At 36.0% G+C, this 16,082-nt stretch overlaps 1 protein-coding gene across 1 annotated transcript; it reads right to left on the bottom strand.

Moving 5' to 3' along the window:
• Positions 1-912: 912 nt before the first annotated feature.
• Positions 913-6,503, bottom strand: LOC124887887 (uncharacterized mitochondrial protein AtMg00810-like). The gene is made up of 5 exons (XM_047397811.1): positions 6,144-6,503; positions 4,809-4,870; positions 4,359-4,416; positions 1,480-1,587; positions 913-918 (listed from the first exon to the last, which is right to left on the bottom strand). Exons 1-5 carry the CDS (start codon positions 6,501-6,503, stop codon positions 913-915), a joined length of 594 nt encoding a protein of 197 aa, XP_047253767.1.
• Between the last annotated feature and the right edge of the window lie 9,579 nt (positions 6,504-16,082).

The following is a 16,082-nucleotide window of genomic DNA, read 5'->3' as shown; positions in this document are numbered from 1 at the left end:
AAGACATCATATCGAAGGGGTACACTTTTAAAATACAACCAGAAATCCTTTGTTTTAACCATGAAACACTTAGTATGATCAGTACAAAGGATAAGGCTAAGGTAATTATTAAGGAAAAATGAAGATACGCTAAGACAATCCCTTCCCCATCCTACTAGTGCACTGGAATCAAATGGATGAAGTAGCCAAGGATATAAACCGAGATTACTCATTACTTTTACTAGGGAATCATACTTACAATGACCCAGATTTTAAGGAAATACTAACATTCAAGAATAAGGATCTACGCCCTAGAAGACTTCTCTCAACAAGATGCATTCCATTCTTCATATCCTCACTAGTTGTTGGCAACTCACAAACCAACGTAGACTCACCTTGGTTTTTGCAAGGGTCAAGTAGTGTGTTAATACTCTTGTCACTTGGTAATGAAACCTTATTCAAGTTATAAGTGCTAGCACTAGATGGACACAACTCGTTCTTACAAAAAGAATCGATTTTGTCATTTAAAGGATCAACTAGTGCTTGCGTTCTCACAACAAGAGCTTGGTCCATATGCAACCTAACAACACCAAGAGTATCACAAAATGGAGATTCATACACTTCTTCACTAATCCAATCTGAAACTACACCACTTTGGCTACTACTAGCCACATCACAACAATTCAAGTTTCTAGGAGTGTAGAAAATAGCCTTGTTACCTTGTAGATCATGAGAAGTGTTTTCTTCCCTTGATTTTGTACCATGGCAGACCTCATTCCCCACATCACAATGGAATATGTCAAGATTTCCCCTTGGATTTATTTCTTCATCACTTGTCCCAAGAGTGGAACTTTCGGCCAAGGGTTCCATTAACTCATCAACTATGTGTGTGTGTGGAACTCCTTTTGGATTCTTCTTTGAGAATGTATGTTCTTAAACCTGCACATGAGAAGAATCAATGATAGGCAAAATGCTAACACTTGGGTTAGTGAGTAACAAGGGTCCTTTAGGGATAAGATCTACAATCAAGCATTTCTTTCCCTTTTCTACTTCACTACCCGTGGTTTTCCTTTCCCTTTTCTTCTTTTCTTCACATTCTTCTCATACCTCAACATCAAGCTTCTCTCCATCTTGAGGATTGGCCTTATTCTCTTTAGATTATAACTTGTGGAGAAGAGTCATTGGATTTTGTGAAGTGTATGATCTTTGGACTTGAGGTGTTTGGACTTGTGAAGGGTAAAGCCTTTGGTCAAGTGAGTTTAGAACTTGGTACTTTGGATTTTGAGGTAGCATTTGAGTACCAAGTCCCTTTTGTTAGACTTGGTTCAATTGTTGGTGTAATGGTCTTTGGACCTCTCGGGTTTGGGGACTTTGAACTTAATAGCTTGGGTTTTGTGGGGGTTTTGGTGGACAAAGTCTATCAACTCCCGCTTTCATTCTAATCGCGTCACCCTTCATTGATCCCACATAACCTCTCATATCTCCCACAACCATTCTTACTTTTGCCAAATCACGAGATAAGGCATCAAACCGAGCTAACAAAACTCCCATAGCATCATTTCCCAAAGGTTGGGATGAAGAACCCTCGGGATCCATGGTCAAACGTACCTAATAAGAAGCCAAAAAACAGCAAAGAAAAACCTACAAAATGAGCAAACAAATTAGTTCAAAAGCCTCGCCACACTTACACTCAAATCTCACCTCACACTTGGTCTCACAAGTATTGAAGATTTGGCAATACTTGGTAAGTGAATTGAGTGATGAATAAGCCTTGGTTCAAAATTGATTTTTGTTTGATAAGACTCAAATAAAATGATGCATGGACTTGAACCAACAAACTACTGCAAATTAAAAATGATAAAAAGCACACCAAAATTGAAGACACGAAAGAAATGAACTCTAGACTAATTACCAACCTAGTAGGTACTTACTAGTTTGCTAATTAGTGATAGACTTAACTCAAAAGAAACTAGAATAAAAAATTAGAAACCAAGAAATCTAATTTTAGGACTCAATTTGGTTGTTCATAAAGTGATGACGTGGCAGCTTGTGGTTGGACGTCATTTTTCAAAATTTTTTATTCCAAATCTCTTGTTTCAACCAAACACTGCTTTAGGAAAGAAGAATTTCGGTTTTGGGGGGTGAAGGTTTGAAGCCTTTATGGAGCTTCAAATGAATTTAAAATGGATTGGTCCCATCAAGTGTACTTTCAATTGTACTTGTTTGTCCCCTTGTCCCCTTGTCCCCTCTTCCTTTTTTGATGACTTAGAATATGCTAGGAAATATTATTGTACAAACACTTAGTACACACTCTTTGTTCTCCCTTTTTGGATCAAAAAAGCTGCTTGAATATTCTTCTTCAACAAGATTTGAAGATGGTGGATGAACAAGATGAATATTCAAGAGTTGACCAAGGTTTAATTTGACCACTAGGCAAATGAACCCTAACTTCAATTTTTCTTTTAGATTTATGTTTCCTTTGCCAAACCAAGCACAACCAATACAAAACCAGCCACAAAACGTCACAAACAAGTTGATCAAAAACAAGATCACTCCTTAAAAGCTTCAAACAAGCCACAATAATGGTGGATCTAGCTCAAAAATAACCAAATCTTGTTCTAAACTTAGATCTAGACCCTTTAAGTGCTAGAGAAAAAAAATCTAACTCTAGAAACTATCAAAACAAGCTAAAAATTAGTAGATCTAAGTTGTGAAATTCGGATCTACTACCAAACAACAAACCAACACACAATTTTTTTGGATTTTTCGGATATTTGACTCTTTTTGTGAATTTTTTGACTCTAGACTCTTTTTTTGTGAAGATTTTCTTAGATCCAGAACTTAAAGTTATGGGAACAACTCTAATACATGACTCTTGATACCAAATGATACACTAAAACAAGCTAATAACCAAATTTAAGGACTTGAGACACATGAAATTGACACTAGAAGCAAAAATCAGCAACCACACAAACAGAAAACAACACACTAGAAAGGAGATGAAGAAGAAGATTGCATAAAAGTAAAGATAGATAGAAAGACCTTTACTCCTACCAAGTGATTAACAAAAGATGGTGTATCAAACCATCAATCACACCTCACTAATAGAAGCTCAAACCTTCCTCTTAGGTGGACCAAAGGGAATTCACACTCCCTCAATTACACCTTTCTTGCCAAATGTTCAACACAAATGAAATCCATCAATTGTATTAGACTCTCAAGTTTTTTATGTCTTTTCCAAGACCTGCACTAAGATGGTTTTTCCAAGCCCTACACTAAGGAAAGAAACCACACTAAGAGTAATACACTTTTTCAATTCATCAAAGTCTAATGAAAATGAAAGCTAAAAGGTCTATTTATACTATTACATAACAATGACTAAAATGCCCTTAATGAAGGGTGTTCCTTTGGAGTGTAAAAGAGGGTCTTAAAAGACCACAAAGCCCTTAGTTGAGGCGCCTATGTGATGTAGAAATCCTTCCTTATCTCTTCAATTTGGACAAGGCTTTGTAATGGTTTCAAAAGGTCTTCAAGCACTTGCAAATCCGAGACTTGATCCTTTGACAATCCAAAGCTTGAACCTTCTACAAGACCTTGTAAACCTTGTATTCTTTATGCTTGTATCACTGTCTATATTTTTGGAATCAGATTTATCGAAAGCAATCTATCTACCTCACAAAGACAGGGTCCAGTCCACAGATTCTACCTATGAAATTATTGAATGTTGTTGCAGTAGTATAGATTGAAAAAAGAAAACCAAGTACTTGTTTAATTACCCAATTCGTCCAACATTAATCTAATCTAAAGTCCGGTTACCTTCATATACCCATTTTAAAAAGCTTACGTGAAAAAATTGCTCTAATTATCCACCTAGAATGGGCAAAATTCCAACAAAGAACTAGATTATCATTTGTAACATAACAACCCTTGGATTAAACTTACACATGGCTTAAGGTTGCATGCAAACCTATTGTTGGTGTGAGGTGTTAGGAATTCATAAAATTAGTCGAGGCGCATTCAAGAAATAGCTTCATACCAACAACTCTTTCCCCTTGAAGAGAGATCTACCTAATACATACAATCTTTCTACACGTTCCAGCCAAAACACTATTTAGATACAATGAACTAGCAAATCTAGAGCACCCCCTTCTCTTTTCCATCACCATTACTTCAAAATGGTAAGAAATTGTCAATATCAAAAAGGTCATGTAGATACAAGCCTATATCCACACCAATGCATAATATTACTTAATAATCAAATCATAAGAGGGAGTCTTGGTGTAACTGGCTAAGTCATCAAAGTTGTCGCAAAACTAGGTCACAGGGTTCAGGCCATGGAAACAATCTCATGCAGAAATGCAAGGCTGTGTAAAATAGACCATTGAAATCCGACCTTCCCTGGATCCCGCACCTAGCAGGAGCTTTAGTCCACCGGGTCTAAAAAATAAAAAAAAAAGATAATCACTTAATACGAAACAGTAGCAGCAGCTATCATTCCAACTACACGATAAACATGGCTACAACAGTGCAGTGAAAAGAACTGTAAAAGAAGTTTACACTGCAGTCTAGCAACATAAAAATCCTGCTATCTTAAGCAAATTTGTTCAACAGAAGTAAACACGATAAAAATACTGAAATAAACTCAACCCAACAGTTGACAGAAGAATACAGTTACACACAGCACTCTCGTCTTTGATGATATAATACTAACAAATGGTAAAACTCCAAGACAGAAGTAGAACTTCATAGGTCCATGGACTTGGTTCCTTCCCTTCTCACCATTCCTAGCATGTTAAAAGTCCCGTGGACACGTCTGCGGCAGAGAACACCTGTATTCAAAACTATTATAAGCTGCTATGTAAAGGTAGGCACGACCACAGGAACCTTTAACCTGCAAAAACTTGGAATAGATCGATAACATCAATCTTATAAAAATGACAAACTCTATACTTTATCCTATAAAGAGACACGTCTCTAGACTGACACAACTAAACACTTAAACCAAATGCTTTCATTTTCAGGAAGAATAAACCAAGGAGAGAAAAGACCATTTGACTCGCCCTAAAGTTAAAAATGTTTTATCAATAATAGGTGCGTTCTTACTCCTGGCTGGTAACCTAAATAAGAAATAAATAGTATCATCCTTAATACATGTATTATTTATTTAAGGTGAAATGGTTTAATAGACATTTATAATTGTACGTGTTTGTATTCTGGATACTTCTGCTAATCACTTTGCCGGTTAGACCCTTAAACTCAATAAAACAAAATACTCTAAACCCCCTTTTTTGACTGTTTATCCTATGTGGCATCTTTGTCCAAAGTGGGTAAGTATGAGAATTTAGAGAGTGATGCAATGAACCACCATTGCAGTGTTCCAGCTTAACTGTTAAGCTAAGAGAGAAGAGAGGAGAGAAAGGAGATATTTTCTTATTGATCTGTTCTGCAAATTACAAGTTGTGTCATCTATTTATAGACTTTGCAATTCTATATGATGTGTTAGTTACATGTAGTAACTAACCTGCTAGCTATCATACAACTAATACACTCTAACTAACGAATACATTTAAATAACAGATTATCTTCATTATATGCAGCGCTAATTATTGTCAATACTCCCCCCAAGCTAAATTTTGCATAGACATTAAAAACTCAGTTGTCTAGCAATGTGTGGTGCTGAGATGCTCCTAGTCCTTTAGTCAAAAGATCTGCTAATTTCTCCTTTGTGTGTATGTACTCTGTCTGAATCAGTTCACTTTTAATCCTTTCCCTCACAAAATGGCAATCAATTTCTATGTGTTTTGTTCTCTCATGAATATGGGATTAGCACCAATATTGATTGCTACCTTGCTATCTCAATACAGCTTCACAGGAGTAGATACTTCGATACCTAACTCCTTTAATACTCCCAAGAGCCAAATAACTTCTAATACTGCAGCTGCCATACTTTTGTACTCAGCTTCAACTGAGCTTCTACTCACTGTATGTTGTTTCTTAGACTTCCAAGATATAAGTAAGCTTCCTAGATTGACCACATATCAATTCACTGGTCTTCTAGTGTTTGGACAAGATGCCCAGTCTGAATCACAATAAGCCTCCATTTGTGTACTCAGATTACTGCTTAACTACAATCCTAGTCCTGGACAACCTTTAATATACCTTACCAATCTCATAGTTGCTTCCCAATGTGACAAACTAGATCTCTGCATGAACTGTGATAGTACTTGTACAACAAAGCGTATGCCTGGTCTGGTAGTAGTTAGATACAACAATCTACCAATAAGTCTTTGGTATACAATGATATCTGATAGCAGAGGATCTTCTGCTTTCCCAACTGCCTCATCATAATCAGTGTTAGTGAGCTTTATATTTTCTTCTAGAGTTGTACTTGCTGGTTTAGAACATCCCAAGCCACAGTTTGAAATTAGTTTCAATGCATACTTTCTTTGATTGAGTAAAATCCCACTCTTGGATCTCAATACTTTAATGCCAAGGAAATATTTTAGGTCACCAAGATCCTTCATTTTTAAACTACTATACAGTATGTCTTTCATAGTTTGGATCAGTGCCTCACTATTACCTATTATGAGTAGGTCATCAACATAAATTAGCACCATAACAATATTATTATCAACCTTTTTTAAAAAAAGTGAATGATCATATGAACTCTAAGAATATCCAGTTGTAGTTAGAGCCTCAGTGAGCTTGAGATTCCACTGTCTAGAGGCAAGTTTCAGGCCATAAAGGGACTTAAGTAGTCTACACACTTTGTTCTCCCCCTGACTCTAGAAACCTTGAGGCAACTCTATATATACCTCCTCAACAAGATCACCTTGAAGAAATGTATTATGCACATCCATCTAAAAAAGAGGCCAGTTATAAGCTGCTGCAACACCAATTACAGTACTGACAGTAACCATTTTGGCTACTAGAGAAAATGTTTCATGATAGTCCAATCCTTCTTGTTAGTTATAGCCTTTGGCTACTAATCTAGCCTTATACTTTTCAACATATCCATTCGCTTTATGGTTCACCTTGTACACCAAGTTTGAACCAATAGCTTGTTTCCCAGGAGAAAAGTCAACTACTATCTATGTCTTATTTTGTTCAAGTACATCTACTTCCGCCTGCAAAGCATCAATCCATTACTGATGTTTGGATGCTTCTTTGTAGCTTGTAGGTCCAGGAATAACAACGGAAAAGGCTATAATGTAATCTTGACAAGAGGGACTGAGGTGATCGTATATTATGCACTAAGCAAGAGGATATCGACAGGTTGTGTTTGTCTTTTCGGGAACAATATAATCCTTGTACCATAATGGAGGTCTAGAAGACCTCTCAGTTCTTCTGGTAGCTGAGGAAGGTATGTGATCTTCTGCTTTAGTAGAAATATTTAGTATTAGTTCACTCTGTGCTGCACTGGTAGATGTGGTTGCAACATCAAAATTCTCAACTTGTTCTACAGGTATAGGCAAAACTACTTCTTCTTCTGAGATGGGCACAACCACATCTTCTACTTCTTCTGGCACTAGCTCTGCAGAATATGCTGGAGTAGAAGTATCACAATAGTGAGGAGCAAATATGTTATCTATGATAAGATCACATAGTGTATGATACAAGTCGGATGAAACTGTTGAACCATCCTTAAAACGAAAAACATGCTCCATAAAGGTTACATCTCTGCTCACAGAATAATATTGTCTCTATATCCATGAATTTATACCCCTTTTGAGTCTCTGAATATCCAATAAAAATAGACTTATTTGCTCTATAACCAAACTATCTAGTTTAGGCAAGACTGAGACAAAACATAAACATCCAAAGACTCGCAGATTCTCAAGTCATGGTGTCTTTCCATACAACTTTTCATATGTATATTTGCCTTGTAAAACTGTTGTAGGTGTTCTATTGATCAGATAACCTGTTGTCTTGACACAATTACCCCAGTACTTAATAGGAATACCACTTTGAAATTTAAGAGCTCTAGCTGTATCTAGGATATGTCTGTGCTTTCTTTCAACGATTCTATTTTGTTAAGGAGTATATGCACATAAACTTTGATGTACTATACCAAAATAGGAAAATGAAGCATTGCACTTTGAATTGAAAAATTCTGAACCATTGTCAGATCTCAAAATTTGTACCTCAAGTCCAAACTATGTATTAACTAGTGCTAAGAAATATTTCAATACAAGATGCATATCAGTCTTACTTTGAATCAAACAAAGCCACGTAAACCTACTATAGTCATCTACTATTGTCACAAAATATTGCTTCTTATCAATAGTAGGAATTCTAGAGGACCCCAAACATCAACATGTATAATCTGGAAAATGTGATCTGACTTATTTATTCTATCAAGAAATGAAAACCTGCTATGTTTAGCTACTAGACATACTTGACAGTTATGATAGAGCTTATCTCCTAATTGATTCTTGATGTAATCAATATGTTACATTGTTCTTATTGATGGGTGTCCAAGTCTGAGATGCCATAGCTCTATGAAGTTTTTAACTTTCACTGGGCTAAGTTTGTTACTTCTTTAGTTTCATTCTTTAGATGGTACAATCCATTACTTTCTCTACCAATCCCATTCACCTTGCCACTCTAGAGTGCCTTCAATACACAGAAGCAAGGGAAAAAACTCACACTGCAATGTAAGTCCTTGGTGAGTTTTGCAACTGAGAGCAGATTAAATTTGAAATCAGGTACATGGAGAACATTCTTTACCATTATATTTCCAAAAATGACTATTTTTCTTGTGCCTTTAACTTGAGTTGTGTTTCCTATTGAAAGCTGAACTGCATCATATTTTTTATCTCTTATATGTTTTAACTCATCTAATAACTCCTTATATAAGGCTACATGATGAGTTGCTCCTGAATCTATAGTCCAGTCATATGTAGAAGGACTAATCATTAATGAGAAATTACCAGCCAAATTTTCCTTGCAATCACCTGGCTCTCTGTTGTACATTAAATTTCTTACTTGACTATGTTCCTCTTCTGTAAGCTCATACTCTACTTAATTCATTCAGTAGTAACATTATTGGCATGTGGCCTGAAGTTACCTATTTTGTCTTGCACTTTCTTCTTGGTTTTGAAGTTAGGAGGATATCCAACTACTCTATAGCAGTTTTCCGTCACATGATTCCTGTAGCCACAAACTCCACATGGTGCAGGAAATACTTTCTTCCCTTTGAAAGTTTGCCCCTTTCCTATCATCATGGTTAATGGCTCTCTATTTGAATCCATCACACATAATTGCCTTTGGCTCTCTTCCTGAATCACTATTATTGTAATACCTCGTATTTTTTCCTAGCTCAGTTTAGCTCCTAGAATGTCAAGGGTCAACTCTAAAAATGAATAAATCTTGGTATATTTGGAATTTTCTAGTTCTAGACCCACCAAGTTGTAGATAATTGAAACAGATTTTCAATGATACAAATTTTGCCTCAATCTGATACTCGGTTAAGAAGTTATGATGATTTTAGTGAAAGCAGTAGAACACCGCGATAAGCATCGTGTCGCGATGAAGGACAAAGTCGCAATTTTTTGATTTCCAATAGAGCACCACGATTATCCCGCTTCAAGAAGAAGTTTTATTTTTCATTCGTCCTTTTCCAATAGCTCACCACAATTAGCCTGTATCACGTCAAAATTCCTAATCGAAAAGATGTCGCATCACGTTGGAGTACAAAATGGCACTCGTCCTTTTCCAGTGATGCAACGCAATTATGCCGCATCTCGCCAGAGCCCAAAATGGCAATTGTCCCTTTTCCAGTGAGCCACCGCGATAGTGAGCGCATCGCGACGGTGTGCCAAATCGAGATTTTTCCAGTTCAGAGTAATTTTTACAAAGGGAAATCTGGTCATTTTTCCAAGCCCCAAATCATGAAAAAAAAAAGGAATTTAACCTATTCTAAGCATTATATGCATGCTTTCCACATAATTTCTCTGAAAGAAACCCTAGAGCATCAACTCTTAATCCCCAAGAAATTCAAATTCCACCTTTTTTTTTCAAGATAACTCAAAATTCAAGATTCTCAATTCAAGAACTTCAAGAATCAATCTTCAAGAGCACAACTAAGAACTCAAAGTTCAAGCTTCTTCATCTAGTAATCAATTAAGGTATGTGGGATTTTACAACAAGGATAATTCTTTCATCCTTGTGCCCAAAATTAGTTTTAAAGTTGAATTTTATATGAAATTATATGAATTTCAATTTTGGGTTTATACCCACTTATTACTATTTGAAGATTTTGAGATTTTGAGAGATTTAGATGTTGAATTTCATGTCTACATTCGTATTTTTATGCATATTGCGGTAATTTCCAGATTTAGAATTGAATTATCAATATTCTCATTATTCAAGCATGAACTTCCTGATGATTTGACATGAATTTGATGCATGGGTTATTAAGCCCTAGTTTGAATGTTGTTATTTCAAGAAGATTATGCTTTTAAGCGTCTCATGGGTTGTTATATTCAAATTTTGGAACAAAGATTTGAGCTTTTGATCCCAGCTTAGAAATGGAATCCACTTTATAGATTTTAACTATAGTTTACAGTAAATAGATTCACAAGAGATTTTTATTGTAAATCCTTATACTAGTTTTAAAAGTGGATTTTCAATAAAATGAGCATACAGATTAAAGGAAGTAGTATTTAGCACCGAGTTGGGTATGTTTACATGCCTCAGAACTACAAACCAACATAGGTACAGATTATTAGATTATTCCCATTTATATATGGATGACAGTTACAGATATAATTATTTGGATTAGGTCATACTCCTTGGCAAGAGCATGACACCTCTCTCCAATGTGAGGTTTTTCCATAAGGGAACTAGATGTTAGACACTATGATAGCTCACATAGTGTATGTTGGTTAGAAGAACCTCCCTTGCAGAATAGTTTTAAAAGTATTTCCCTACAGTCTAACAATAAAGACTTGCAGAACAGCTTTAGAAACTAAGTGTAGAGGCTCACAGTTTTATTTAGATATTACTTTACATATGACATTAGCTATGAGAATTTTAAATTTCAGTCTACAGATATAGAAGGGAGTCCTTTCTACACTTAGACAGCATGATTTAAAGACAAAATACCAGTAAAGCTTTTAGAAACTAAATGTTTTGACTCACTAGATTTATGCAGCATATTTCGCTATTCATGATTATGATTTTTAATTTTCAAATATTCCAGCTTATGTGAGTCATCTATATTTAGCATGCATTCTTTTACAAATTTATAATAATATTGAGATATTGATTTACTTGTGCATTCACCCCCATATACTCAGTGCAATCCAGAAGTACTGATCCACATATACGTTTACGTGCTACATTGTCTCGTAATGTAGGTTTAGGTGCTCAGTTTCAGCAGCGTGAGTGATTTTAAGCTACATTCCGACAGTTGGTAAGTCCTCATAGTTCGAGGACCTAGTTACTCAGTTTTTCAGCTTATTAGAGTAGTTGATTCATTATTTTCAGCCAGTTCGAGTCTGTTGGGACTTATCCCAGTGGCTCTCTAGTTATTAGTAGTAGAGGCTTGTCAGACTACTAGACATGGCTCAGATTTCTAGTATTTCTTTTCTAGACTTTGAGTCTAAAATTTTTAGATATTATGTTCAGATGATTTCATATTAGATCAGACAGACTTCCGCTTTGATATTATGTTCATATTTCCTTATTATGAGTTTCAGACTTAGTAGAAGGCTTACAGTGTTATCTTAAGGATACTCATAGTCTTGAGTACCGTGTGACATCTCGGGACCCATTTTGAGGGTGTTACAAACTTGGTATCAGAGCCTAAGGTTTATGAGAGTCCTAGGGAGTCAGACAAGACGTATTACGTAGAGTCTTGATCATGGGTGTGAAGCGCAACACATTTATGAGCAAGAGGCTACGGGACATTTTTAGGAAATCATCTCTTTCTTTCATGATCTATTATGCTTACAGTGTCTCTATCTGCTTTTAACTCGTGCTCTTACTTGATAGTAAAATATGCATCCTCGCCGAGCTAATGCACGCAGAAATGATAACCAGTCACCCCAGCCTGCTGACCTTCTTAATGAGAATATATCCCATGCTGAATTTTAGGCTGTCTTTTAGGCGTTAGCCCAAGATGTTACTGCTAATGTTAAGGGCAACCTTCAGACGGCAGTCCCACTTCAGCAAAATGGGGATTTAGCAGCAGTTAGAATTTGTGACTTCATAAGAACAAATTCGACTGAGTTCTTTGGGTCAAAAGCAGGTGAGGACCCATAGCTTTACTTAGATGAGGTGAGAAAGATCACCCAGATTATGCATGTTTTAGAGGAGGAGAATGTAGAGTTGGCATCCTATAGGTTGAAGGATGTAGTGTATGATTGGGTGGTTATGTGAAAGAATGATACAGGTGAGAATGCAGCTTCTATGAGTTGGCAGGTATTTTAGGATGCGTTTCTAGATAGGATCTTTCCGCGTGAAATGAGAAAAGATAAGGTAAACGAATTTGTGAACCTGAGGCAGGATTTGATGACAGTGAAGGAGTACTGTCTTAAGTTCAACCAGCTGTCTAAGTATGCCCCTGATACGATGGCTGACCCTAGGGCAAGTATGAGTAAGTTTGTTACTGGAGTATCTAGTTTGGTAGTCAAGTAGTGTAGGACTGTTATGCTAATTGGGGACATGGATCTTGATAGGTTGATGATTCATGCTTAACAGATTGAGGTAGAAAATTTAAAGGGGTGAGAGAGGGGAAATAAGAAGGCTAGAATCGGGTAGTTTGAGTATGGCCAAATTAGATTTGAAAGGGAAATCATTCATAGTTTTGGAATCGTTCATCTATGCCAGTGCCATCTCCAGCTAGCACTCCCACTCCCAGAGCTAGGCAAGAGCAGTGGGGTAAGACTTCTATGTCCAGATCTCAAAATAGTGTGAGTGAAAAACCCAGTTATCCTCCATGTGCTAAGTATGGTAAGAATCATCCTGGTGAGCATTTGTTGGGATAGAAAGGTTGGTATGGTGTGGTAAGTTGGGACGGAATCAAAGAGTGTCCTCATGCTAAGCAGGAAAATAGAGATGTTCATCCCCAGACTCAGGCTACTAGTGTACCATCTCTTCTAGGTTGCCCAGTTCCTCCTCAGGGTGCATCATCCAGTACTGGTGGTAATCAGTACCAGAATTGGTTTTATACTTTACTATTTCGTTAGGAGTAGGAGAGCTCATAGATATTGTTACTGGTATGTTTCGTGTCTTTCATATTGATGTTTATGTGTTGTTAGACCCCGGGTCAAATTTCTCTTATATGACCCCACTAGTTGCAGTAAATTTTAAAATAGGTCCTGAAAAGATCCCTAATCCCTTCTTAGTCTCTACCCCAGTGGGTGAGTCAGTTGTTGCCGAACGATTCTATAGAAAGTGTCCTATCATTATTCTTCATAAAATCATGTTAGCAGATTTAATAGAGTTAGATATGATTGACTTTGACCTTATTCTTGGTATGGATTGGCTCTATTCCTGTTACGCATCCATAGATTGTCGCACTCGAGTGGTGAAGTTTCAGTTTCCAGATGAGCCAGTCTTTGAGTGGAAAGGTAATTCAGTATCTCCCAAGAGTCATTTTATATCCTATATAAAAGCCAGAAATTTGATATCAAAGGGGTGTATCTATCATCTAGTTAGAGTCAAAGACACTAAGTATGAGGCTCCAACAGTTCAGTCAGTCCGTGTAGTCAATGAATTTCCTAATGTCTTTCCCGAAGATTTGCCAGGGGACCTTCCGATAGGAGAATAAAATTTGGTATTGACCTTCTTCCAGACACTCGGCCTATCTCTATTCCTCCATATCGTATGGCTCCCGTCGAGCTTAAAGAGTTAAAAGAGCAACTTAAAGACCTCTTAGATAAAGGTTTCATAAGGCCTAGTGTCTCACCATGGGGCGCTCCTAATTAAATATTTTAACATCAAATCACAAAATATATATCTTTGATAGTCACATTCGCATCCTTTCTAACTTTATTTTTTTAGGGTAATATTGTGACCATATATGTATATCTTTACTACATAAAATATATTTTAAGATGTACATATACTTTTTATATTCTTGATTTTTACGTATATTTTATTACATTCTTATTTTTACACACGTATATATATTGTTAATATTAAATCACAAAAAAAAATATTAAATTGAACACTTTAAGAATTACGTTTGTAATTTATTTACGATAAAAATAAAAATAATTTTAGGGTAGCAGGAAGCATCGATAAATTTAATTTCAGTAGAAAAAGAATATTCGGGCTGATAATAATCCAATTTCAATTTTATTTCGCCCGAGCCCAACTCTTATTTTATGGATTTCAGCCAAGAGCCTGAATATCAGTCCGAACTTAGTATAATTTATATGTTCTCTTTACCATTTTGCCTCAACAGACGAAATTTAACCTGATCCATCGATTAATTTTGAATCCGAGAAATTCTAAAATTTTTAGTTATTTTTGTATATGTAGATATATAATTTATTTAACTATCTCTTATTTATGTATTTATTTTTTTCTCTTTTTCCTTCTCTTTAAATTAAATTCGAACCATCCGATTGGATCGAAAAAAGTCATTTTAAAACCAACCTTTCTCATATTTATCCGTATATGCATACATTTTTATTTTTCCTATTTTGTTGCAATTATTATTTTTAAAGGTAATCTCTTCAAAATCGTCTGATCAAAAGATCGGACGAATCAAAACCAGTCCAAAAACACCCGACTAGCACAAATTAATTTAGTCCGCTAATTTTTATTCCCAACTCGAGGGCCCGAGTTCAATTGTATAATTATAACAATATCTATATATACGTCTATATATATTCCAATATTAATCTACCTTTTATGTATTTTTGAATTTGGGTTGTTCCGATCAAATATCAAATGGATCAAAAAATAATAATTATTATTTTTAATCGATATTTTACACATATATATAGATAAGCATTTCTTTTTTTTACCATTTATTATTTTAAGATAGAATTTTTAGGACCGTCAGATCAAACGGACCAAAAATGGTCAAGATTTTTCAAGTTTTAAACATTAATTGCTTTCATCTGTTTCTTTCTCTTTCTCGGAGAAAGCATAAACACGTGTGATTCTCTTCTTCCCAAAAGACAGTGATACATCTCCATCAACCCTTTCCCAAAACAACAACCATGACCACCTCCCTTTCTCTCCTTCTCATCTTCACATATCTTCTCCACCCCTCGAACCAGAAAACCCCAAACCGCCGTAGCCTGCAGCCATGGCAGACGTGGCTGCTTCCACACCTGCGAGAATCCCCCCAAATTATCTCCTCCAGCTCGTAAATCCTCTAAGAGCAGAAAAATCAGTCCTAAATTTGTATAGCAACGGAAAGAAGGAGTCAAATCTCCATTTAATGGCCTTAAAAGTAAGAGATCCGTTTAGAACTTTGAATCAATTTCAAACCGAGTTTTTTTTATCATATTTGCTTAGTTTGAGTTTCAAATACGGACTTTTCAAGTTCGGATTCACCTATAAATTGAAGCCTCTCCAACTTCATAAGGACAAGGAGGAAGATCTTAAAAAGAGTAAGTGAATTCGAAAGAAAAATAGAGGGTTTCGAGAAGAAAGAAATCAGGAAGAAAAGGAGAGAGATTAGCGAGAAAAGTAAAGAAATTCGTGAGAAAGTGAGGAAAGTTCAGGGAGAAAAAGGTTCATGGAAGAGTTCGAAATCCAGAGGGGAAATAAAAAAAAGGGGTCAAAAAAGAAAAGTTGATTTCTAGTTTAATTTAATTCCTCATGCTCGAGTTTATCGCTGGAAAAGTATCTTGACGTCTAGCCTAGTTTGCTGCCTCCAAAAAGGTGTGTATCCCATCTCACCTCCATCCTCTTTCTTTTTTGTCTTGTTTGGTTCAATAATCATGTTAGTTTAGTTTAAGTTTAAATTCGTTAAAGTTCGGTGCTGATGTTGTTAAAATGGATGGCTGTATGAATTTTGATCTTCAAGTTATCGGTGACTGATTTTGAAATTGGGTTTGTATTTGATTTTTGTTAAGTTTGTGTTTGTTGTCGCTTCCCCTATCTTATGGATAAAACATGGTGCTGGTTTC

Source organism: Capsicum annuum, chromosome 10 (genome assembly GCF_002878395.1).
Source record: "Capsicum annuum cultivar UCD-10X-F1 chromosome 10, UCD10Xv1.1, whole genome shotgun sequence".
Classification (NCBI taxonomy): Eukaryota; Viridiplantae; Streptophyta; class Magnoliopsida; order Solanales; family Solanaceae; genus Capsicum; species Capsicum annuum.
Note: the sequence above shows the minus strand (reverse complement) of the source record. Positions and strands in the feature narration are given on the sequence as shown.